At 50.2% G+C, this 24,342-nt stretch overlaps 1 protein-coding gene across 5 annotated transcripts in view; it reads left to right on the top strand.

Moving 5' to 3' along the window:
• Nucleotides 1–24,342, top strand: part of PRKDC (protein kinase, DNA-activated, catalytic subunit) — a 150,603-nt gene that overhangs the window by 90,656 nt on the left and 35,605 nt on the right. For all 5 annotated transcript variants that reach the window (XR_004486071.2, XM_033437691.2, XM_033437690.2 and 2 more), the window contains 16 exons: nucleotides 783–926; nucleotides 2,205–2,356; nucleotides 2,858–2,989; nucleotides 3,947–4,058; nucleotides 5,855–5,979; nucleotides 6,087–6,236; nucleotides 7,302–7,475; nucleotides 7,985–8,083; nucleotides 9,088–9,295; nucleotides 11,133–11,322; nucleotides 12,136–12,354; nucleotides 15,637–15,749; nucleotides 17,582–17,713; nucleotides 19,446–19,625; nucleotides 21,979–22,184; nucleotides 24,048–24,186. Coding sequence is in view for 4 of the 5 variants with exons in the window: in XM_033437691.2 (XP_033293582.1) it covers nucleotides 783–926; nucleotides 2,205–2,356; nucleotides 2,858–2,989; nucleotides 3,947–4,058; nucleotides 5,855–5,979; nucleotides 6,087–6,236; nucleotides 7,302–7,475; nucleotides 7,985–8,083; nucleotides 9,088–9,295; nucleotides 11,133–11,322; nucleotides 12,136–12,354; nucleotides 15,637–15,749; nucleotides 17,582–17,713; nucleotides 19,446–19,625; nucleotides 21,979–22,184; nucleotides 24,048–24,186 (2,475 nt within the window). In the remaining variant the exon portion in view is untranslated. The remainder of the gene's footprint in view (nucleotides 1–782; nucleotides 927–2,204; nucleotides 2,357–2,857; nucleotides 2,990–3,946; nucleotides 4,059–5,854; nucleotides 5,980–6,086; nucleotides 6,237–7,301; nucleotides 7,476–7,984; nucleotides 8,084–9,087; nucleotides 9,296–11,132; nucleotides 11,323–12,135; nucleotides 12,355–15,636; nucleotides 15,750–17,581; nucleotides 17,714–19,445; nucleotides 19,626–21,978; nucleotides 22,185–24,047; nucleotides 24,187–24,342) is intronic.

The following is a 24,342-nucleotide window of genomic DNA, read 5'->3' as shown; positions in this document are numbered from 1 at the left end:
TTTACAGCTGTTTTTAAAGCTTGAGCCTTAAATTTGTCCTTTTCTTACAGTTTAATAATATAGGAAAGAAGTTTATATTTTAAATTTATAAATAAGCCAGTAGACATACGTGGAGAGTGTAAACTTTTTTTACACCTATGGAGTACATGAGCAGAAACAATTTGTGACCACACAGATTTAAGCTGTGAGAGCAGATGAGAAAACATTTGGAAAAAGAAGGTGGCAGAGGGGAAGAAGGTTGCTAGTCTGAGTTACGCTTCAGTCTGCAATTTCTGAAATAGATTAAATGGAATTGAGTGTATGGAGACGCTTAGGATCTCAGAGATCTTGGGCGTGTGTAGGATGTAGCAGAACGACTTCTACAGCATGGGAAGAAATGAAAAAACAAATTAGCCTCATGCACCTAATTTTTATATTCTCCTTTCTAATTTACCCTGTGCATTTGCAGCCGGTAAAAGTAGGATCCTCCAGGGCTGCATATTGCTCAGATGGGGAGAGGTTGGTGTAGAATGCCTTCGTTTTTATTTCTCCGAGCGTAGGTATAGCAGAAGGGTTTTAAGCAAAGAGCAGATCTATAAGAATCCATTTCCTTTGAGCTGTGGTTTCAGGACCCATGAGGAAAGACTTCAGGTGAGAATCTAATCAAATTAAGCAGCATACTTGTTGGCATTTACACCTGTTTTGAATTTAGGTCGAGTCGTAACGTAGAATGATGTTCCTGAACTCACATCTTGGTTACTCAGGGCATTCCTGTGACATGTGACCTTTGAACTCTCACCTAGGTCTTCCGGCCTCACGCGAAGCACTGGATCGGCCCCCTGCTGCAGCTGGTGGTCTCTGAAAACAACGTTGGGGGCGGGATCCACTACATGGTGGTTGAGATCGTGGCCACGGTTCTTTCATGGACGGGAGTAGCAACTCCTGTGGTGAGAGCAGATGCGTCTTTGGTGTCCTCTCCCGGAGCAGCGCTGGGCGTGATCCAGGCTCCTGTCCGTCCTCGGTGTTTCCAGCCTGGGTCATGCCTGTCTGCGCTGCTGCTGTCCCAGGCGGCTTCGTTTTACTGCCTCAGTTGTGTCTTGTTTGGTCTGCTTTCGTTAATTCCTCCAGCCTTGCTTTTAGTTTTAAGCTATCAGGTATTTGTGCTGTTTTGCTCATTGCTTTAACTTGCTAGGAACTTGGAAACTGATCATTGGTTTATTAAAAGTACGTGTAAAATAAACGTCTGTAGACCCTGAGTGTGAGGTTCTGAAAACGCCTCCTCTGACTGAGGTCATGAGCCTCTGGCATTCGTCTTGCCAGCCTCCCTACTCCCAGAGTGTGACGGTGGCCTGTGATGGCTGAGATTGCTAAGGAGGTGCCCCTGGAGAAGGGCACCGGCCAGTCCTGGCGCAGTGTGGGTCTGTGTGCTGGAGCTCTGCCCGCTGGCTTAAAGACATCAGCACTAATAGTGTCCAGAGTCCTCATGGAAAGATGTCTTGGAATGGTCCTAATTAAACATAACGTGTGTCCACGGAGCTGTCCCACGTGTTTGTGTCGGGATGTGCCCGTCTCATTTCGCAGCAAACCAAGTCTAACTGAGGAGCCATTGAAAGAGGTTGATTCAGACGTCAGGCGTTCAGCTGGGCTAGGAGAGTGAGCTGCCAGGTGTCAGGATAACTGATTAGAGCACCAGCCAGGGTGAAAGTCACAGTGAACCTTTCACCACTCGTTGCAGTAGTCTGAGCAAGAGGCTGAAACCAGAGGAAGCGCGTCTTCCCTCCCCACGACACCCATTCCCTGTACCCCATGGAACAGCCTCCCCGGTCAAGGGTCAGGGGGCCAGCACAGATGTGGGTGTCATCTCATGGTAGAGGGAGCCCCTCAGCGGAAAGGCTCCAGCAGTTTGGTGGGACCCTGGGGTTGGGAGGAACGCAGTGGGTGGGTGGGGGGCATCTTCCCCATAGGGAGGTCCCAGCAGAGGCCCTGGGGAGGGTACGAGTGTCTGGTGGGGGCAGGGGTGCTGCAGGGCCCTGGTGGCCTCTCCGCCTGCTGGGTGGAGGCCCGCTAGGTAAAGCCTTCGAGTTACAGTCGCACAGGTGGCTTTAACCATGAAGCAGACTCCTCGTTGAATGCCAGCTTTCTTTTATAAATCGACTTTCGGGTCAAAAAATGCTTTCCCAGAATGCAGTGCTACGTATTTACATAGAATTTCTATACCTTTTTAGGGGGTCCCCAAAGATGAAGTGTTAGCAAATCGATTGCTTCATTTTCTAATGAAACACGTTTTTCATCAAAAAAGAGCTGTGTTTCGACATAACCTTGAAATTATAAAGACGCTTGTTGAGTGCTGGAAGGATTGTTTATCCATCCCTTACAGGTATAAATTTACTAGATTTTGCAATGTCGTTTAAAGATCTTTTACACCTAGCACGCTGTGCGCGATGATTACAGTGAAAATTACTTGAATGGGTAGAAGGAGGAATGTGATCCGAAGTGGAATCTACAGGTAGGTGGAATGTTGCCACTAATGAATGCAGGCTCCGCGTTCCTTACTAGAAGCACCTCTGGGCGGCCATCGTCTGCAGGTGTGGGGTTTACCCTGCCCTTCACTGCCCCCCAGGGGTGATTCCTGCCGGCACAACCTGGGGCAAACTAAAACTGCCGAAAGGTGTCAACCGAGGGGAGATTAGGACCAGTAATTAAATGGTAATTAGTACTTAGTGCCTGTGTTGCAAAGGCACAGTAACCTTGGTGTGAACAAAGAGGGTGGGAAAAGGAGTATTTCTTACCCTGAAAATTAGCCACAGAAAGTTTTATGTTTGTCTTCCGGCTTCTTATGTGTGACGAGTTATACTGTTCCTTTATGCTCATGTTTCAGGTTAATGTTTGAAAAGTTTTCCAGTAAAGACCCTAATTCTAAAGACAATTCCATAGGAATTCAGTTATTAGGAATTGTAATGGCCAATGACTTGCCTCCATACGACCCAAAATGTGGCATAGAAAGTGTAAAGTAAGTACCGTGTTTTCGGCTTGTTTCTTTTTTGGTTAGCGTGTACCTGAATCGGACTGGAGACTGGAATATTGTTTAATGTTGGTAAATTTAAGGACTCGGACCCATGTTAAAAATATTTTGAAGAAATATGTTAGTGGAGTGAATGAGGGAAGTGAGTTTTCAAAAATGAGTGTAATTTTTTCCCGCAGTTTTGGCAGACACGGTGTTAGCTCTTTTTGTTATTTTCTAAAGCGACATTTTCCCCCTTGATTCCTGAAAGCAGCATGAGCTCTGGAGAGCTTCACGTCAGGGTCATGACCGCGAAGCAGGTGGCCGGGCCCTGCTGCCCTTCACTGTGGCTCTGCCACCGCTGCAGCCTCCGGCCCCTCATCGCCCGGGGGGTCCACATGGAGGGGCTTTAGCAGGACAGTCCTAACTGCACAGAGAGGAGCTGGGGTCCGTGCAGAGCTGGCTGCTTGGTCGAGTTCCTGTCTGCCGACGTTTCCCGTCTCTTTGGAAGTTCTTGCTCTCTCATTGGTCCTCCAGGGTCAGCCTCTGCGGCACTGGGGGCGCCAGTCGCCTGGTGTCACGGATGGACGTGTGGCCCAACACAGGGTCAACGGGAAGTGGTTAACTTTTTGGACAAGTGACTTCTCTGAGTTCACGTCCTGCTGTCATGAGGCTGGGGAGCATCCCCCCACCCCCGAGTCTCTGCATGTCCTTCTCCTGTGGTATAGACACTTCTAACGGGGTCAGATCTCAGGTCGCAGCTGATTTCACTGCAGGCCCGGCAGGCCGAGCCTCCACGGCCGTGTCAGAGCTTCTATGCCTCTGCACCTGGAGCCGCACAGGTGTTCTGGGCCCCCTGTTCAGGTGCCATTCATCTCTGGGCGTGGGGAGTGAAGTCGTGATACGCTTCTGTCAGACAATGGGATGGGTGGTGGTATGCTTACTTACTTTCTACATTTGTCGTAGATACTTCCAACCTTTGGTCAATAACATGTCCTTTGTCAAATATAAAGAGGTGTACGCGGCAGCAGCAGAAGTTCTGGGACTTATTCTTCGATACCTTACCGGGAAAGAAAAGGTGAGTGTGTTGTGCACTTTTATATAAATACTTGTTTTTCAGTTTTGACTTGACATGGCCCTTGATACTTGTAGCCTCTACACTAGGAAACCAAAGTGGGCATTCTGGATTTATTATGATTTTACTCTCTTTCCTACTATGTACAGTGCTCAGTTTTTTAAAAAGACGTGATTTTTTTTTATTTTGGACTCTTGGAAACTTGGCAAAGCATGTAAAGGTGGTAACTTTCTTTTTATTGTAAAAATCAGGATATGAGTATGTAAGCAGCTTTCACTCCTCTGAACTTGGCCTCAGGAGTCCCTTTTGGAGAAACTGCCCTGGTAGAGCCTTGCTGTGGTTCAGGCGAAGTAAACGCGTAGAGCCCTCCCCTTGTACTTTTGGACGTAATGTAGCTGTTGGGTAGGAGAGGGCTTCTCAGGGAAGGGCTCTCCATCTCTGCCCTGCCCACTCTGCACAACTGTGGGAAGGGCCTGGTTGCGTCTCTAAGCATGGCACACATTCTCCATAAGTTATCATGAAGACGTGCGTAGAACCGCATGGGCCGTGTATGGAAATGGCAGGCTGTGACTTACTACCGTGTGTCTGTCCCCCGTGGCTTAGCATGCTGGGCCTGCAGAGCTGTCCCCCACAGTGACAGGACGCCGGGTTGCAGCCTGCCCAGGACGGCACGCTGGACCAGTCCTCGGCCCTTTGTCACTGCCTGCAGGACACTCTGCCCTCTCCTTCGCTGCCGTGTCTGCTCCCCCGGCCTCACGGCTTGAGAACTGCCTTTGCTCGTGGTCCCCAAATTCCTGTCTCCAGTCCCCTCCCCTCCTGCAAGGAGCCAGGGCGAGGAGCGACCTGGGAGAAGCCAGGGCGTCCCGAGGGCACCAAGGCCGCCCACAGTATATTGGACCCCTGCCCATTTCACCAGTAAGGCATTTATTTGGATTTAGAACATTTAGCAAAATTAAATTAAGCTAAAAGGAAATAGAACGCCCTCCCCCCACCAAGAAAATCAAACTTCACTTATAATTTATTTTTGGGACTACTAGCTATTTTTGTAAAATAAAAACGTATTCAAATTCACAATCTTGTAACGATAAGATTCTAATGTCCTTTAATGGTGGGTTTCAATTTACATAATACGCTTAATTTTCACCATGGGTGGAGCACATTACGGCAGAGTCCGGGCTTGATCTCTCATGACTTAAATTTCAACTTAATGGGAATGATAAACCCTCTTGTTTTACATAGTTCTTTTCTGAATATAAAATGGCATCATTGATTTAGTGTAGAAGTTTGGAAAGCAGAGTGGAACACAGAAGTAGGGGTCACTCGTGTTCTGACCACTGACCAGCCTGGCCCCTGGACCGTGGGCTCCGGTCCCGAGCACCCCTTGTGCTCCCTCATTGTTCCATGCCGTCAGGGTGCCGTGTTCTATGGCTGGGCACTTGCTCCCTGGTGGGCACAGGCTGTGGGGGAGCTGGGGACCTGTGGCGGGGGAAGGCAGGTGCAGGGGGATGGGCAGGGCGCGTGCAGCTCGAGTTCTCTGAAACTGGTTTGACCAGAGACGTGAACACTAAGCACCGTTGAGTCACTGGTTTTCATTCAGCTTCTCAAATGACTTGCTGGCAGCGTTCTGGTGTCAGAAGGAAGTATAATCTTGATCGTTCTGATGCCTGGCATGTGGCCACAGCCCCCTAGCCTCTGGAGGTGCCCAGTGCTCAGAGCCCCCCGGGGCCTCCACCTTGTGCCGCTGTACTTAACCGAAGTTCCCACCTGGTGTGTATTTGAGACAAAGCTTAATCTTTCAGACGCTGGAGGAGTCTGTGTGTGAAATGGTGGTAAAGCAGCTGAAGCGGCATCAGCACACGGCGGAGGACAAATTTATCGTGTGCTTGAACAGAGCCGCCAAGAGCTTCCCTCCTCTTGCCGACAGGTGGGGGTCGGCGCCGCCTCCCTGCTCCTGCCTCGGGGCGGGGGGGTATGGGGGGTGGTGGCGGGGTTCAGCGCCACCTCTCCTCACCGACCTTGCCCGCTGCCCAGGTTCATGAGCTCCGTGCTTCTCCTGCTGCCGCGGGCCCACGGCGTGATGAAGACGCTCTGCCTGGAGGTGGTGCTGTGTTGTGCAGACGAGAGGGCGGACCTGTACCTGCAGTTAGAGAGCAGGGGTTTCGCGCAGCTCATGAGGCACAGGTGAGTGCGTCCTCGGATGCAGCTGGCTCGTAAAACGTCCCTTTGCTCAGCCGTTCCCCTCCACTCAAGGCACTTGTAGGTTGTCGCTACGTGGGTGTGTGTTCCCTCTGCATCTGCGTCTTTTCTCGTCTTGCCTGTGTGCACGTTTTTACATAGTGATGAACCGTGTCGTTGTGTCCTGATTTTCTCCATTCAGTGCTTACTAAGTATCTGCTGTGTATAGAGCATTCAGCTGGTGCTTATTTAAGCAGGAAGACACACGAGGAAGCAGGTGTGCACCCCGTCAGGACCCAGGCTGCACTTAACCCCCTGCCTGACACGCCAATGCGTGACTAGCACTTGAAGCCATTTTTTTAAATCATAACATCCTTTCTGTTTAGCTTATTTTGTTTGACATCGCCGGGTTTTTGAAAATGAACTTTTTATTTTGGAATAATTTTATTTTTATAGAAAAGGTAAGAGATAGTACGTAGGATTCCCACACACGTTTCACCAGGTTCCCCGTCTTACATAATCACGGTGAGTTCGTCACAACCAAGGAGTTAACGTTAGTACATATCTGTGAACAAGGCTGGACTTTATTTGCATTCAGCAGTTTCCTCACTGACGCCCTTTTTCTATTCTAGGATCCAGGCAAGATACCATGTTGTTAATTTACTTTTAATAATCTAGCCCGCGATAATTATTTTCAAGAATGTAATTTTTATATAAGTGTAGTATTACCTATAATATATATTTTTTTGTTTGTCTTTTTGCGGTACGCGGGCCTCTCACTGTTGTGGCCTCTCCCGTTGCGGAGCACAGGCTCCGGACGTGCAGGCTCAGCGGCCATGGCTCACGGGCCCAGCCGCTCCGCGGCATGTGAGATCTTCCCGGACCGGGGCACAAACCCGCGTCCCCTGCATTGGCAGGCGGGCTCTCAACCACTGTGCCACCAGGGAAGCCCTAATATCATATTTTGAAACACAGAACATCACAAAAAAGAAAAAGTTACCTGTCATATCTGAAAGTCTAGTAATAACAACTGTCGAATTTGTGTGTTTTTAAAAATCCCTCTTACCGTAGAGACGACGAGAGACAAAAAGTGTGTTTGGACATAATTTACAAGCTGATGGCAAGATTGAAGCCCGTGGAGCTCCGGGGACTCCTGAGCCCTGTGGCGGAGTTCCTGTCTCACCCCTCCGCTCTGTGCCGGGAGCAGATGTACAGTATCCTCATGTGGGTTCACGACAACTACCGGTGAGCTCCGCTCTGACAGTTTACGGCGCTGTCTTTGGGGGACCGTTTGGGTGCCTTTAGCAGTCTGGAACGATTAAGATGAATGATAAAATATTTAAAAATATGTCATTAATAACTGAAACAAGTTTAGTGTATTGAAATATATCCTTACCTTAATTGATTTTGTGTTACCTGTGGGAAATGTTCAGAGCGTGGCATTATGGGTTGAGCTGAAAGTGTAACTTGTTTCCATAGTTATCCCTTTACAGTCTGACAAGATTAAGGAAAGGGGCTGCTGGGTTGTTTCCTCCTTTGGGGCTGCGACCACGCCACTCCTCATGGGGTCTCTGTGGCCCTGTTCCCCCAGCCGCACCAAGGGCCCGTGTCAGGGTGCAGGTGCCGGAGGGCGGGTTTGGAAGTTCGCGGGAAGAGGCAGGTTTTGTTTCTTCAATTCTGGACAGTGCTCTTGGGGTTGAACAAAAGCAACAGAAGGAGCATCAATGGATTTGTCGTTTTGTTACTTTTCTCAGAGATCCAGAGAGCCAGGCAGATGATGACTCCCAAGAAGTATTCAAGTTGGCGAAAGACGTGTTGATCCAAGGATTGACCGACGAGAATCCCGGCCTTCAGTATGTGCTCCTCCTGCAACAGCTGGGCTGGGCGGGCATACTCAGGGGGTCTCGTTCTTGGCCAGTGTGGGGTCTTTCAGAGTTGTTGGAAGCACATTTGCAGTATCAGCGTTTTCTCTGCCTCTTGCTTCCATAATGTGTAATAAAAATGTATTTCAAATCATATTAAGACCTAAAAATCCTGACACGTTACTTTAACATAAAAGCCTTAAAAAAGTGGCGTGGGTTCACACTCTCTCTACTGTGCCGTGACGTACAGCATTTCAAGATGAGAAATCTGTAATAAAAAGTGGGTTATTGTTTCCCGTTTAACCCAGAGTGAGATCTCACTGTATGTATCAGTATCGGATGACATGTTTGAAACCTTGGAAATTGGAGGATGCTACAGTGTAATCACACGTGGAGAGAGGACAGTTGTTCTCCCCGAGGGCTAATTACATTACATTGCATAAGGAGCAGTGTAGACTTTTTTGTATGATTCTGTATATCAACTGACTTTTAACTGTGCTGGAATTTTTAATTCATTAAAAATTGTATTTGGATTTCTTAAACCTTCACAAATTATAAAGCCTAATCTGGTTTTTAACCAGAATAGTTTGAATATTTTATATTCATATTATGTTTTGAATATTGTATAGCAGTGACTTTTGGAGTGAATTGTCTTATTAGCAAGGCAATGAAGGACTATATATGTAATTTCTTTCAATGTTTTCTCAGTTTCAATATATCTAATGTTGTATTCTCATCTTGGAAAACTTCCCAGGTAAGAGAGATGAGAATAACATCACCTAGTTTCACCTCTTGCTAAATAATGCTAACATTTTGGAATATTTCTCCCCTTCAGCACATACATTGTTTGTAAGTCAGCTTACCCTGTTGACACAGTTTTGCCTATGGTTGCCCTGCGTTGAGCTCTGGGCGGGGGCGGGGGGGGCGGCGGGAGATGCCTTCCCTGCCGGGCACACGTACAGGCCTCCTTCTCTTCTTTCCTCTCTGCCCTTCAGATTAATGATTCGGAACTTCTGGAGCCATGAAACTAGGTTGCCGTCAAACACCTTGGACCGCTTGCTGGCCCTAAATTCCTTATATTCTCCGAAGATAGAAGTGCGCTTCTTAAGTTTAGCGACAGATTTTCTGCTTGAAATGACCAGCGTGAGCCCCGACTTCCGCAGTCCCGTGTTCGAGCACCCTCTGTCGGAGTGTGAGTTTCAGGTGAGCTCTCACCCCTGTGATCTGAGCTTTCCCTGCCTGTTGCTCAGCAGACATTGTCCACTAGTGTTAAACGCCTTTCTCTTTTCTTTAATTGAGGTATAAATGAAGTATAGCATTGGATTAGTTTCAGGTGTATGTGGTAATGATTCGGTGTTTCTATGTATTACAAAGTCATCACCACAATAAATCCAGTTAACATCCGTCACCTCCCAGTTACACATTTTCTTCTTGTGATGAGAACTTGCAAGCTCTACTCTCTCAGCAGCTTTCAAATATGCAGCACAGTGTTGTTAACAGTAGTCACCATGTGTACATTGCACCCCAGGACTTACTTCTTTTATAACTGGAGGTTTGTATCTTTTGACCCCCTTTACCCATTTCTCCCACCCCCTACCCCTCACCACCACCAGTCTGCTCTCTGTTTTTATAAGCTTGGTTTGTTTTTTGTTCCAGATTCTACATATGAATAAGACCATACAGTATTTGTCTTTGTCTCTGACTTATTTCATGTAGCCTTCAAGGTCCATCCATGTTGTAGACAAATGGCAGGATGTCATTGTTTTTCAGGGCTGAGCAGTATTCCATTGTGTGTGCGTGTCTGTGTGTGTGTGTGTGTGTGTGTGTGTACGTACACCACATCTTCTTTATCCATTCATCTGGCGATGGACCCTTAGGTTGTTCCCATGTCTAGGCTATTGTAAATAGTGCTGCTATGAACGTTAGGGTGCCTGTATCTTTTTTTTTTTTTTTGCTGCGTTGGGTCTTTGTTGCCGCGCGCAGGCTTTCTCTAATTGCGGTGAGTGGGGCCTACTCTTTGTTGTGGTGCGCGGGCTTCTCATTGCGGTGGTGTCTCGTTGCGGAGCACGGGCTCTAGGCCCGCGGGCTTCAGTAGTTGTGGCATACGGACTCAGTAGCTGTGGCTCGCGGGCTTAGTTGCTCCACGGCATGGGGGGTCTTCCCGGACCAGGGCTCAAACCCGTGTTCCCTGCACTGGCCGGCGGATTCTTAACCACTGTGCCACCAGGGAAGTCCTAGGGTGCCTGTATCTTTTCAAATTAGTGTTTTTGTTCTCTTTGGATAAATACACAGGCGTGGAATTGCTGGATTGTATGGTAGTTGTATTTTTAGTTTCCTGAGGAAGCTCCACACTGTTTTCCACGGTGGCTGCACCAGCTTACAGCCCCAACAGCAGTGCACAGGGCCCCCTTCTGATGACAGCCATCCTGACAGGTGCGAGGTGATGTCTCGCTGTGCTTTGGTCGGCGTTGCCCTGACGACCAGCGTGCTGGCTTCCTGATGTTATTTGGAATCCACGCACGTTCTTCCTGAGACACCGCCTGTGCGTCACCCTGCGCGCAGCGCACCCTCGTCCCTTCAGCCTCCACGTAGCTGTTCCTCTCTCCCCTCCCGCCACCCCCCTAGATGCCCGTTGGCGCCTCGGCCCAGCAGCCCCGGTGGCGATTTGCACGTTGACTCAGAGCTCCTGGAGCAGAGCCCGCCCTGCCACCCCCGTGTCCCCAGTGCCTGGCGGTCTGGGCACCAGGTGGGGTCTGGGTGCTCAGAGGAGCTGAGGCGTTTCCCGAGGGTGGGAGTGAGCCTCTGGATGCAGAGTGCGGAGGAGTAGGAAAGGGTTTTTTCCTCCCCAGTACTGATGGGCTTGTCTAGTTGGCAGATAACTGTTCCGTTAAAACTCAGTTTGAAAAGGTTCTTAAGCTACTTCTCACGGAGACACACGAAGTTATAGTACGTATGTGCTGATGGGACCATTAGATTTTAAATAAAGCACTTGAGTGTTGCTGAGAAGGGCCACTGCTTCACCTGAAACTCTCGTGTGCAGGAGTATTCTGTTGATCCCGACTGGCGCTGTCGGAGCGCGGTCCTCACTCCGATGTTCCTGGAGACCCAGGCCTCCCAGAGTGCGCTCCAGACCCGGACGCAGGATGGGCCCCTCTCGGCTCGGCGGGGGCTGGCCGGGCAGGTCCGGGCCACCCAGCAGCAGCTCGACTTCACACCCACACAGAGTGCAGGTAACGCGTCTGCCGCGGGGCGCCGGCCGTCGGGGCAGCAGGGCCCCCCCAGAAGACGTGAAGGAGGAGGGGGGCTGAGTTCCTGAGGGCAGACTCGGGGGGTGGGCGGGGGCAGGAGTCCCGTGGGGACAGTCCTGGGGGTGGAGGTGGGGACGGCTGCTCAGCCAGCAGGCATGCTGGGCGCTTGGAAGCGTGGAGTCCGATGGCCGTCCTGTGTCCACCACAGCCAAGAAAGGGAAGAAAAGGGTTATTTCTGATTGGAGAAAGCAGGAAAAGTCTTAGTACATATACGTTTTGGTTTCGTTTAGTGCATCATGTTTAAAACCCCTTATTACCTCAGAAGCAAAGCAGAGCTGAACCAAATTCATCTACTGTGTTTGTAGTTCATTAAACTTTCCTTTCTCAAATGAGTCAGCTGGTTCCTTTGATCAGCAGAGTACAAGTTGTAGAGTGAAATCCCCAAGTGGTTTTATGTAAATTCTTCAGTGCTTTTCCTTCATGGGATTTCTTCACATTCTGTTGGTTCTAGAAATAGGAGTGATTTGGACAGTTAGTGTGGAACTTTTACGACACTGATGCTAGAAATCACGGACCTTAGTACCTTGTCGCAGACACAGTATCATTCTTAGGAGCAGGTGACATGTCTCCCGCTTCTCACGTTGAGGACACGGGAGCCCGCCGCCCGGGTCTTCCCGCGGGGACCTGGCCGGCTCCCGTCTTGGTCGCTGCTGCCAGGCGGCGGCCTCTGCTCTCGAGCGGCATGTCCCCGGCGTGTCCCCGCTGCCCTGACGCGCCTGTCACGCCTGTTTGCAGGGGGAAGAGGCTCCTGCCACTGGCTGACGGGGGGCAGCATTGACCCGCTGGGGGACGGCTCGGCCCCCGCCACCGAGTCCTCGCCCTCGTCCTCGTCCTTGCTGTTTGCCCACAAGAGGCCTGAGGGGTTGCGCAGGGCAGCCCCGAAGTCAGTGGGACCCGACTTCGGGAAGAAAAGGCTGTGCCTCCCAGGGGACGAGGTGGACAACGGAGCAAAAGGTAGGCGGTCGCCGAGGTGTGTTGAAACGCGCGCCTCCGTGAGCCTATGGCTGTCCCCGCGTCCCGGCCCCCGCGTGGCGCCCAGCACTGTGGAATCACGGTTCGGGGTCCAGAAAGTGGTTGAGTAAAGTGGGCACAGCCCCGTCGCTTAGTGACTTTCTGGAAGTTTAGGGGTCACAAGAGGAGGTAGGATGTAGAGGCTGAGCCTCAGAGAGTTGAGGTCCGGGTGGGGTGGAGAGGGGTCAGGCCAGGCCTGGGCGGTGGGGAGTGAGGACACAGGCGGTCAGCTCGGGGCCGGGGCGGGGGCAGGTAAGGAGGCTGACGGGGTGGGCTGGGGGCCCTGGAAGGAGCCCCGGCTCAGGCGGGGAGCCAGCAGACAGGCCAGCCGCCCCAGACTCGCGGGAAGCGATGGCATCCGCCCTCGGCCAGGTCTCTCGTGCGGCTTCTACAGCTCCGGTTGGCGTTTTTATTGCCCCTTTCCTTTGGGTCTCAGTCACTCTCTCTGGCTCTGCGTCCCCAGCCCTCGCCCGCCCCGCACCCACTTGTGGGAAGCGCGTGCCCTAGCCCTGGGCTCACGCACGTGCCTGAGCAGTTCACGCCTGAGCTGGGGTCACGTGGGCCTGTTTTCCTTTCTTGTGCAGTAATTTTTCCTGGGTATTAGTGGCTACTTTCTTTCTTTCTTTCTTTTTTATTGAAGTGTAGTTGATTTACAGTGTTGCACCGGTCTCTGCTGTACGGCACAGTGACTCGCTTACACACACAGAGATGCTCTTTTTTAATATTCTTTTCCGTTATGGCCTATCACAGGGTATTGAGTGTATGACTGTTTTCTTTTTCTTTTTTTACTTCTACCAACTTTATTTGCCAGGTGTCAGCCATTCAGGTTTCTAAACCAACAGACTTCTTTTCATATTTATATTTTTATAATTATGAAATATTTCAGATATAGACAAAATAAAAATAATATATTTGACATCCCTGTATCCACAGCCAGCCTTTACCAAATTTAACTTTTGCCACAATTACTTCAGTTAAAAAAAAAACCCTAAAGAAAAACTCTCCCAAATTGTATTTCACTCCCCTCCATAATCTTCCCAGAGGTAATCTTCAATCCTGAATTTTGTGTAGCTCATTTCCACAGATAATTTATGTACTTTTATTCATAACTTATATTCATAAAAAAGTAAGGCATTGCTCTGCATGTTTTATAAAATATTATAAAATGTTTCTATTTTCTACATGCACACTTTTTCTTCAGTATTGTTTATCCATATTGATACACATAGCACAAGTTTATTTTAAATCATTGCATAGGATTCAGTAGAATGAATATGCAAGAGACTGTCAATACTCTGTTTATGGACATTTAGGGTTTTTTTTTTTCTTTTCTTCCCCTTTCCTTTTTTTTCCTTTTCTTTTTTTCTTTTAGCTCATTATTTCAAACAAAGTTACAGGAGCAGCTTCTTGTGTACATGACTATTTTCTTTAGATGTTTGGCTTTCTACATATTTGTCCCCTAGTGTCCTCTGAGTTGCACAGCTGTTGTCTATGTGAAATCTCCCTTGAGCCTCCGAGTACTGCGTCCAGGCTGCTGGCCCCGGACTGTCCTTCCTCGGTCTGGTCCTCCTGGGGGGCACCTCCCCGGAGACCTTCCAGGGTAGGGGTCAGCACGGTGGCTCTTGTGACGCGATGCTATTCACTGCTTTGCAGGCACTGGTGCTTGTGGGGACAGAGCTCTGGGCTCTGAGGAGCCTGGTGTGGCCTCGTCATGGTCCTTTGTGAGGACAGGATATTTACTCTGGAGATGCTCTCAGGATCTTCTCTTTAAGACCAGTTTTAGGAAACGTCACAAAAGGGTCCTTAGGTGCAGGTCTGTTTTAGTCCATTTTCCTGGGCTGAGGAAGGCCCTTTCAGGCTGCTAACTCCTGTTTCCGGTTCTGGAATATTTTTGCTTGGGTGATTTTTTTTGTTTGTTTTGTTTTTGTTTTTCATTGCTCTAGACATTTTATTTTATTTATTTTTTAAAAAAATTTATTGAAGTATAGTTGATTTACAACGTTGCATTAATTTCTACTGTACAGCAGAGTGATTCAGTTACGCATATATATGTATGTATATGCGTTCTTTTTCGTGTTCTTTTCCATTATGAAAAGGGTTCCGTCCTCTCCCGTGGATGATTTTGATGATGATTTCCAAGTGTCAGTTTTCTCTTTTTGGGATTCTGTTTGACTATCAGACCTAATGGATTATCCAATTTTCTGTTTTTACCCTTTTTAAAAAATATATTTTATTTATTTATTTATTTTTAAATTTTGGCTGCGTTGGGTCTTGGTTGTGGCATGTGGGACGTTGAGGCACACGGGATCTCTTGTTGAGGCGCGTGGGCTTAGTTGCCCACCCCCCCGCCCCGACATGTAGGATCTTAGTTCCCCGACCAGGGATCGAACCTGCGTCCCCTGCCATGGAAGGTGGATTCTTTACCACTGGACCACCAGGGAAGTCCCCGTTTTTACCCTTTTCGTTCTGTATTCTGGGGCATGTCTTTAACCTTATCTTCTAACCTATACTTTCAAGTGATGACATCCTGTTTTTAGTTTCCATGAGCCTTTTTGGTCTCTGAACATCCCATCGGTCCACTGTTGCAATATCTACTCTGCTCTTTCTGATAAATGATCATTTTTTGAATTTCTTTCCTAGACGGCCTGCTTTCAGCTTTTGCTGTTTTGCTATAGTTTGGTTCTGTTTTTCCTATTTGAAGCTTTCCTCAAGCGACTGGTGACTTTCGGCTTTTTGCTGTGTTCCAGCCAGGGCGATAAACAGTGTCTGGAGTGGTAGCTGCATGTTGGGTGTGTGCTGACTGGCCTCCACCATGGCTCAGAAGCCCCCCTTTTGTGCTGGTTGGTTCCCTAGAGGCCAGATCTCCACCCTCCTGCCTGCAGGCCCAGGGCCTGGTGCCGGGGCGGCCCCGGGTTCCAGGAGTCCTCACAGCCCCCAGGGTTTCTGCCCCAGCCTTGCGTCCCCGAGCCCCCTCCGCTGTCCCCGGGTGCTGTCTGGCCTCTGCCGGTTCTCTCCGCACGGCCCTCGGTCGGCACCGAGGCGGCACGACTTGCTGTTCGCCAGCTCCCCGAAGTGGTCAGCGGTTTCCTGTGCGGCTTTGTTTTGAGAACAAAACTAAGGGGAGGTAAAAGATGGAGCTCAGAGACAGCCTCGCTTTTGTGTCAGGGATTCTGGGGAGGAGGACAAAGTCGGCCGCGAATAACCAGCCTGTTTTCTGTTCTTCAGGTCCAGACAATCGGGCAGAAATATTGCGATTACGCAGACGGTTTCTAAAGGACCGAGAAAAACTGAGTTTGATTTATGCCAGGAAAGGTGTGGCTGAGCAAAAGCGAGAGAAGGTTTGTGTCTCTTTCTAGCATTTGATCAGAAATGGCTGTTGTCTGTCAGAGGACGTGTGCCAAGGACACAGGCTCCCTGTCGGTCTAGAGTCCGACTGTGGCGGCAGCCCACTGGGGGTCCCCTGAGCTGCTCTGGTCCGCCCTCCCCTCGGGGGCTGCTCTCTCTGGACAGACGGGCTTTCTCCACACGGTGGAGACGGGACCGCCCGTCCCCCTGGGGTCCCGCCTCCCAGCTTCAGCCCCTCTCGACGCCGAGGCCGGAGCCCTGACCCAGCTCGGGACCAGCAAGCCGTTGTGAGCAGGGGGTGTGCTGCTGGAGGTGCCACGGGGGTGGGCGAGGAGAAGGGCTGGGGCTGAGCTGCCCGCTGCAGCCACGCGTGTGGCACGAACCGGTGGCTGGACGTTCCTCAAAATGTGGATGTGACGGGAGAGTTTGTAGCCCTGGCTCCAGTGCGAGATACAGATCAGTGATGATGCCCAGCTGTTACAGGGCCAGATTGTGAGTGAAAGCCCTGTCTTGTTCTAACTCAGCTTAAATCCTCAGCCACTTAACTTCCAAATTTGAGCACGGGGTGGTCGAATGGTTCCCCTGGGTCTCCTGTGGAAAGAAAACGTGCTTTCACCTCCCTCTCATCCCTGTAACTGTGGCAACCAGCGCAACTAATGCAACACTTCAGGCCTGTCGCCAACCCCATTCCACCGGAGGCGTTTGAGCTGCGAGCCCCTCGTTCAGTCTGAATCCTGCCTGGGCTTCTGGGGAGCCAGGAGCGGGCTTGGGGGCATAGGCACTGGGCTGACCCCCGAGGGTCTCAGGGAGAGGGTGGGGATGACCCGCGCTCGGTGTTGGGCGTGCTCGCCAGCTGGGGGCGTGTCACCTGAGTGCTTGATGGCAGAGCTGTGGTCCGGTGCGTACAGCAGACAGAAAGCAGGGGCAGCACCGGAAACTAACCAGGAGATGAGCACGCTGGGGAGCCTGTTAAAGAGGCCGGGGCGGGGGGCTCCGCAGAGACGGTCCCTGCGGAGGGAGCAGCTGCAGAGGTGCGTTCCCGGCAGCGTCGCGTGGGCCCCGTGTGGGGAGAGCAGGGCCGGCAGGGTGGGGCTCATCGCGAGGTTTGTCAGACTGGAAACACAGCCTCTCGTTTATGGCTTTAAAAAGTTTTAAATCAAGTTCTCTGATTTCAGAGAAACTCAGATTTCTTTGTAATAAATATTTAAATAATCTTCACTGTTCATCTGACAGTGGTTTTTGTTCTGGATTTATCATTTGCCAGACTGGTAAAGCGTAGTGACTAAACCGTCTTGGTTAGAAATTGTCATTGATTCACTTTTTTTTTTGCAAGAGATTTTTTGATGAGGACCATTTTTAAAGTCCTTATTGAATTCATTACAATACTGCTTCTGTTTTCTGTTTTGGTTTTTTGGCCACGAGGCATGTGGGACCAGGGATCGAACCTGCACCCCCTGCATTGGAAGGCAAAGTCTTAACCGCTGGACTGCCAGGGAAGTCCCTGATTGACTTTTCTGTTAGTGGTGGGCGCTGACAGTTTCATAGCTCACACGCTACTGGTATTCTTTTTTTTTTTTGCGGTACGCGGGCCTCTCACTGTTGTGGCCCCTCCCGTTGCGGAGCACAGGCTCCGGACGTGCAGGCTCAGCGGCCATGGCTCACGGGCCCAGCCGCTCTGCGGCATGTGGGATCTTCCCGGACCGGGGCACGAACCCGCGTCCCCTGCATCGGCAGGCGGACTCCCAACCACTGCGCCACCAGGGAAGCCGGCTACTGGTATTCTTAACTGAGAATTCTAATCCTCCTCCGTTGCTAACGACTATAGGAGATGAAGAGTGAGTTAAAAATGAAGCACGAGGCCCACGTCATCCTGTACAGAAGTTACCGTCGTGGAGACCTTCCTGACATCCAGATTCCGCACAGCAGCCTTATCACCCCCTTGCAGGCAGTGGCCCAGGTCGGTGCTGGAACCCACCTCATGCTCGCAGGGCTGCCTCTGTGCAGGGCAGAGGTGCTGATTTGTCCCACACGGTGGGCTCAGTGAAGGGCCTTGTCCCGAGTCATGGCTCTGCCGCTTCCTAGCTCTGTGAGACCCTGACACGGGGTACCATCGAGACACTTTGCTCTGGGCCCAGTGTCTCTGTGTGCCAGTCACACACTGAGTCTGTTTTTCTCACCAGTAATGTCAGTGGGAATGAAACAGTGTGTAAGTTGCTAAGTCACTTAAATCATTGATTATACAAAATCCTCTTTCGGGGGAGGATCGAGAGAGCGACAGTGGGATCAGTATCCTTCTCTGGTAATTCTCTTATTAGCCGGGGACGGGGAGTACTTTTCTCAGACATTAGGGGATAAGTGTACTGGGAGTGAGTGAAGTTTTCTCACTGAATTCTCTGACAGAAGCAGGATATTTATCCCTGCAAAGTCTGATTAAGGTTTCTTTGACTTTAATTGAAGTACTGTTTATAATCGAAGGGTATCATATATATCATGTAATATATGACTATGCTATAGGTGCTGAAACATGATGCCTTAGCACTTAACTGGCAGTACTAATGTTGATGATAGTGATAGATTATGTCTGTGTAGCCCATTACTGCTTGGTAAGATTTTTGTTTAAATAATTACAGAGTGACAGGAATTTGCAAAAATAGCCCAAGTCCTGCGTCCCCTCCCCCAGCTTCCCTCCATGGGGACGGCTCACGTCACCGGAGCACCTGAGTGAACCCCCAGTGTGACCAGATCACAGAGGCGCGAGTCCCACCACTTCGCTGCAGCACTGTTGTGTGTGTGTGTGAGGTTCTGGGCCGCTTGTCCCACGTGCAGATTCACGTGTAGAGGAAGGAATTTGTGCACAAGAGTCAGTGGGTGTAGACGTGGAAGCCCCCTGACAGACTAAGTGGACCCCACGTAGCAGAGTGAGAGGCCCACCTGGCAGTAACCGTCTCTGTGGAGTGTAACGACGAGCAATATTTATTTTCTTCTTGTTTCCTGATGCGTATTTTCTAAACTTTTATATAAGAACCATTATGACTGTTTATAAGACAAATACATTACCTAAAATAGAGTAATGACCAACATAAAATAAAGAAAAACCAAATTATAGTTTTTATTCAGAAACAGCTTTTACCAAACAGAATAATTTTAAAATTTTATTTATTCTTGCTTTCATGCCTTCATTTTAAAAATGTAGACGCTGCCTGCTGGGAGCCGTTCTCAGCACTGGGGTCTGTGCCCGGGGACAGCGGGAGGGACGGGCTGTGTCCGTCAGTCTGGCCACCCACCACGCAGGACGGAGGCGGCTCCTGCTGGCGTCAAGGGATTAAATGGCCACGGTGACGGGGCTCTGGCCTGTCGTCTAAGCTCAGGGCCGTTTTCCAATGTCTCCAGGCTGCTGTCAGTCCCCAGGGACAGCCCTGTGTCCCCCTGGCCCGGGGCAGGGACCCGCAGGTCCAGACTCACGCAGGACTTGAGCCAGCTTCTGAGTCTGTACTCTGGGTCCGGAATCCGTGCCATCGTGCCTTTTATAAGACGTGTCAAACAGATGTGCTGGGTTAAGTTCCGAATCCTCCCCGTCGACGGCTGCGGCTGTCGGCGTGGCCGTGTGGGCAGCGGCTTGTGTGTTTGGGTTCGGCTCCGGTGCTGTGGGTGAGTCACCCCGGTCTGTGCTCCTCCGGAATGTCCTACAGAGGGATCCGCTCGTCGCGAAGCAGCTCTTCAGCAGCCTGTGCTCCGGGATCCTGAAGGAGACGGACAAGCACAGGACCGCGTCTGAGAGGCGTGGCGCCACCCAGAAGCTGCTGCAGGACTTCACTCACTTGCTCAGCACCACCTTCCTCTTCTTCCCTCCGCTTGTGTCCTGTATCCAGGTGAGGCCGCACGCGCACTGTCTCCCGCCCTTCACACGCCGGCATCTAGCGACTCCGTTGGCTTCTTAGTTGAAAGGAGGGTTTTAACAGAGCACGTGTCCTGTGATGGGGCCGCTTCCTCCCAGATGGTTAGACGCAATTTATTTGTATTAAAAAAAAACTTACATATGATGGAGTGATGAAATCAAACTTGACATAAAATTGTTCAGGTCTTAAACCAGCCAGTCCCCTCAGTGTTCTGCTCGCACCTGCGTGTCGCGCGGCGCCCAGTCCTCCTGCCGGCCTCTGGGGACATGGGTGCAGCCCGTGCCTGGCTGTGGGCAGGGGACGGAGGCACAGGCGGGCTCGGGCCAGGCGGTAAACAGGCAGAGGCGGAAGGGCACGAGGGCCAAGTGATGCAGAAGCCCGGGGTGGTGCAGGCTGAGGAGAGGCAGGTCGGCAGGCCGCCTCTCGGCCGGGGTGGGCTGTGCACTGTCATGGGCGCTGTGAGGCCGCCCTCAGAGAAGGCTTTGAAGGCTGTGCTCTTCGAGCAGAGAACTAGTGTAGACAGACTTTTGTAGGACTAAACACACTTACTGGAAGATTACTCTTTCATGTAAGAAATGTTTTCTTTGCTGTTCAAACCATGGATCGTTACAAAAGTCCCTAATAGAAAATCCGTTGGATTCATTTCAGTATTTTTGTAACTAGTTACCTCCCTGGAGTAATTTAAAAATTACATTCTTTAGTGTTATTTATCAGTAGCTTTGGTTTGCAAACTGATTGGGTAATAAATCCGGAGATGAAGTACTTAGTATTCTTACTTCGTACTTTTTTGTTGTAGCGTGAAACTGTTAATACTGTTTGTTTTTATATACTCTATTTTTATTGGTTTATAATTTACAAGTAGAATTCCTTCATTGGTTTTCTCCTGGTGATGCCAAAGACAAGACTTGAGAAGTTATATTGAATCAGCCGGTATTTCAAAATAAGTTTCTCTTTACATTTTATCCCGAAGTAATTTTGATTTTTAAAGATTTAATTTTATTTATTTTTTGCTGTGTTGGGTCTTTGTTGCTGCGTGCGGGCTGTCTCAAGTTGCGGCGAGCGGGGAGCTACTCTTGGTTGAGGTGCACGGGCTGCTCATTGCGGTGGCTTCTCTTGTTGTGGAGCACGGGCTCTAGGTGCGCGGGCTTCAGTAGTTGTGGTGAGTGGGCTCAGTAGTTGTGGTGCGCGGGCTCAGTAGTTGTGGCGTGCAGGCTCTAGAGCGCAGGCTCAGTAGTTGTGGTGCGTGGGCTTCTCATTGCAGTGGCTTCTCTTGTTGCGGAGCACAGGCTGTAGGCGTGCAGGCTTCAGTAGTTGCAGCACGCGGGCCCTGGAGCACACAGGCTTCAGTAGTTGTGGCTCACGGGCTCTAGAGCGCAGGCTGAGTAGTTGTGGTGCACAGACTTAGTTGCTCCGTGGCACGTGGGATCCTCCCGGACCAGGGCTCGAACCCGTGTCCCCTGCATTGGCAGGCGGATTCTTAACCACTGCGCCAGCAGGGAAGTCCTGCTGTGTTGTTCATGGAAATAGAATTTTGTTTGGATTTTCTTTCCTGTACCACTAGCTCCTGCTAAGAGTGACAAGCATTTTTGTTTGTTTGCTTGCTTTGGAGAATCTGTGTTCTTCCAAGACCCCTGGTGTCGAATGCAAGTTGGCTCGGTGGTAGCCGGTCAGTCTCAGTGAGGGTTCCGGGCCCAGCAGCTTCGCAGGGCGGGAGGCAGGTGCCCTTCCACATGTCCATGCAGACGCAGGTCTGTCGTCATGAGATGCTGTCCTACTAGCCATACTGTTCTCTCTATTGGTTTGGGGCTCACTTTTCGTTATTTTTGCGTATACAGAACTCTGAAATTGAGAGTTACAAAGTAAAGGTCAACATGATAATTCCCGAAGCCCTCCATTCCGTGTTGCTGAGCACGTGAGCCCCCGGGGTGGGGAGACGTGAGGAGGCTGCCAGCTAGTGGGGGTGAGCGCACCTACTCTGCAGTGACTGGGTGTGCGATCTTTGTGTCTCAGATGCTCTCCTCGTCTCTCCAGGGTATACGTTCCGGGAAGCTGCGGTTGTGGTCTGGACATACAGCAAATGTGTAAAACTCTCACTGTCCGCTAGTGACATTGTTGCTCTCAATTAATCCTGGATTGGAAGTGTGCAGTAAGGAGAGATCATTTCCTCCTCTGAGCAAGTGGGGGAAGGCTTAACAGAATCACACAGAGGAGCTTGTGCTTTCTGCACCACGAATGTCAGACCTTCGTGCTTAGCAGAACGAGGTCCTCGCTGGCAGAGGTGGCTGGGGAGCCGTGGGCTAGAGGGCTGCTGTGTCTGTCTTCGCAGGAGGTCAGCTGCAGACACACCGACCTGCTGAGCCTGGACCCGGCCGTGGTCGGCAGCGCCGGCCTGGCGGGCCTGCAGCAGCCGGGGGCCATCCACCTGCTGGAGGAAGCGCTGCTGCACCTGCTGCCCCAGGAGCCTCCTGCCAAGCGCGCTCGGGGCAGGCCCGGCCTCTCCCCCACCGTTGGCAGATGGATGGAGCTCGCCAGGTATGCCTGGGCCCCGACCCTGCTGGGGCCGAGGCCGATATATCTGATACAGTTACTTCGTTTATTTGGGAAAAACAAATTCTGTTTCGGTTACGTGAGGCTTTATCATAAGAAAGCCAGTGCCTAATTCTGAGGATGCTGGATTCGGGTGAAATTTCACTTGCGCTTCTTTTCTGTAACACTGGTTTTTAGGTCTTCGGGTTCTGGGTGTAAGAGTGGAAGTGAGAGCGGGGTTTCTTGCCTCGCCGCTGTTGCATGGTCGCTCCTGTCTCTCTGAACTGAGTGCCGTGGTGGGTAGCGAGGCGCTGCGCCGGGTGGCGGCAGCAGCACAGCGCGGGTTAGACACCGCCAGCGGCGCGGGCGGCACCCTGGGCAGGAGGAAGGGCCTCTGCGGGGGCTGCTTCTGCCCGTGGGCGTTCTTACCCTCTTGTGTCTGGCATGGCCATGGGCAGTAGTAACGCCTTGTGCGCTTGGGAATTTCAGGGGGCAGAGTCTCGGGTCTTGGGTGTTGTCTGGATAAACGAAGCACACAGCTTTTAAGGGCCTAAACTTTTAAACATTTTTTTTCTAGCTTTATTAATGCTTCCTCACACTTTTTATATTATGTTTGTGCATTCCTTTCAAACAGAATTTTTTTTTAATATTTATTTACTTTTAATTGTTCATTTGGCTGTGCCGGCTCTTCGTTGTAGTGTGCGGGATCTTTAGTTGTGGCATGCGAACCCGCTCTTAGTTGCGACATGCATGTGGGATCTAGTTCCCAGACCAGGGGTTGAACACGGGCCCCGTGCATTGGGAGCACGGGGTCTTTGCCACTGGACCACCAGGGAAGTCCCACATCATTGTTTTGACCACGGTACAGCGTATGTGGTCCAGGGACCGGGGGCCAGTGTAGGGTGGACCTAAGGCTGGTGTGTTTTCTGAATTCCTGGAGAATGCTGGTAGCTTCGTCTCCTCTTGGACTCCTGGGCCGTGGGCTATTTTCCCACCTCCCTACCTCTGCCTCTGATTTTGTTACCTTTAACTCCCCATGAGCAGGGCAGTAAGAGAGCTATAGCTATTAGATTTTTTTGGTCTAAATTTGGAGTCAGTGGGCTCTGAAAGAGAACCCGTGGGGCTTTTTTGATGTAATAAACACGTGAAATTTCATACCCAGGGAAGCACCAAACTCAGGAAGACCAGGAGGGGAGTGGTCCTCAGCTCGGTGGTCAGGCGACTGCAGGGTTAGGAAGAGAGGACATTTGTGTGGAGACTCAGAAGGTGGGAAGAAGTCTCTAGAGAGAAGGGAACGAACTTACTGAACACTTGAGACTACCTTAAAGGGGGAGCTTGGCTGACGGACCAGCAGGTTTGTGTTAACGGCAGAGATGAATGCTCTAGCCCGTGTCCAGGCTGTCAGTAGAATCGAGAAGACCATAGAACGTGGAGTAAAACGTGGCATCTCTAGGACCAGGACTAATTTACCTGCTTTGGGGTTCTTAACTACATTCCAAATTTTAGGACTAGACAAGGATTTCAGATAGGTTACCACAGATAAGAGCAGTGTCTCAGCAATGAATTAACACAGAACAGGCGCATTTAATGAGTCAGCGTACGCATTGTAAACCTGGAATTTTCAGATTTTACTTTAAATGCGCTGTAGAGTCACTCCTGCCTTCAGTACGGCTAAAGTAGTAAAACTTAATGGTAACTTCAAAACTTCGAAGATTTCATATTTTTACAAAACAAGAATAACGTATCTTTTTTGGTTAATTATAACATATGACATCTTGATTTAATATCATTTCATTAGAGTAAAGACTTAAAAAGTACTGGGGCATTCATTGATTTGGACTTTTTTTTTTCTTTTGGTTTGTTTTATAGGCTGTACAGGTCGATTGGAGAGTATGACACCCTCCGTGGTATTTTCAGCAGTGAGATAGGAACAAAGCAGATCACACAGGACGCGTTACTAGCAGAAGCGAGAAGTGATTATTCTGAAGCTGCGCGGCTGTATAATGAGGTAAAGTTGATCTCTAGCAAGTGCTAGTTGCTTAAACACTTTTGTTCTCTGAATGGAAAAATTGTTAGCTTTAGAATTTAGAGCTTCAAGTATTTCAGCTTTTATTCCTTAGAATTTACACAAAGATTAGCATCAGAAAATGGCTTCATAATAACC

Source organism: Orcinus orca, chromosome 17, assembly GCF_937001465.1.
Source record: "Orcinus orca chromosome 17, mOrcOrc1.1, whole genome shotgun sequence".
NCBI classification, from domain to species: Eukaryota; Metazoa; Chordata; class Mammalia; order Artiodactyla; family Delphinidae; genus Orcinus; species Orcinus orca.
The sequence above is the reverse complement of the archived record's forward strand: the minus strand, read 5'-3'. Positions and strand labels throughout refer to the sequence as shown.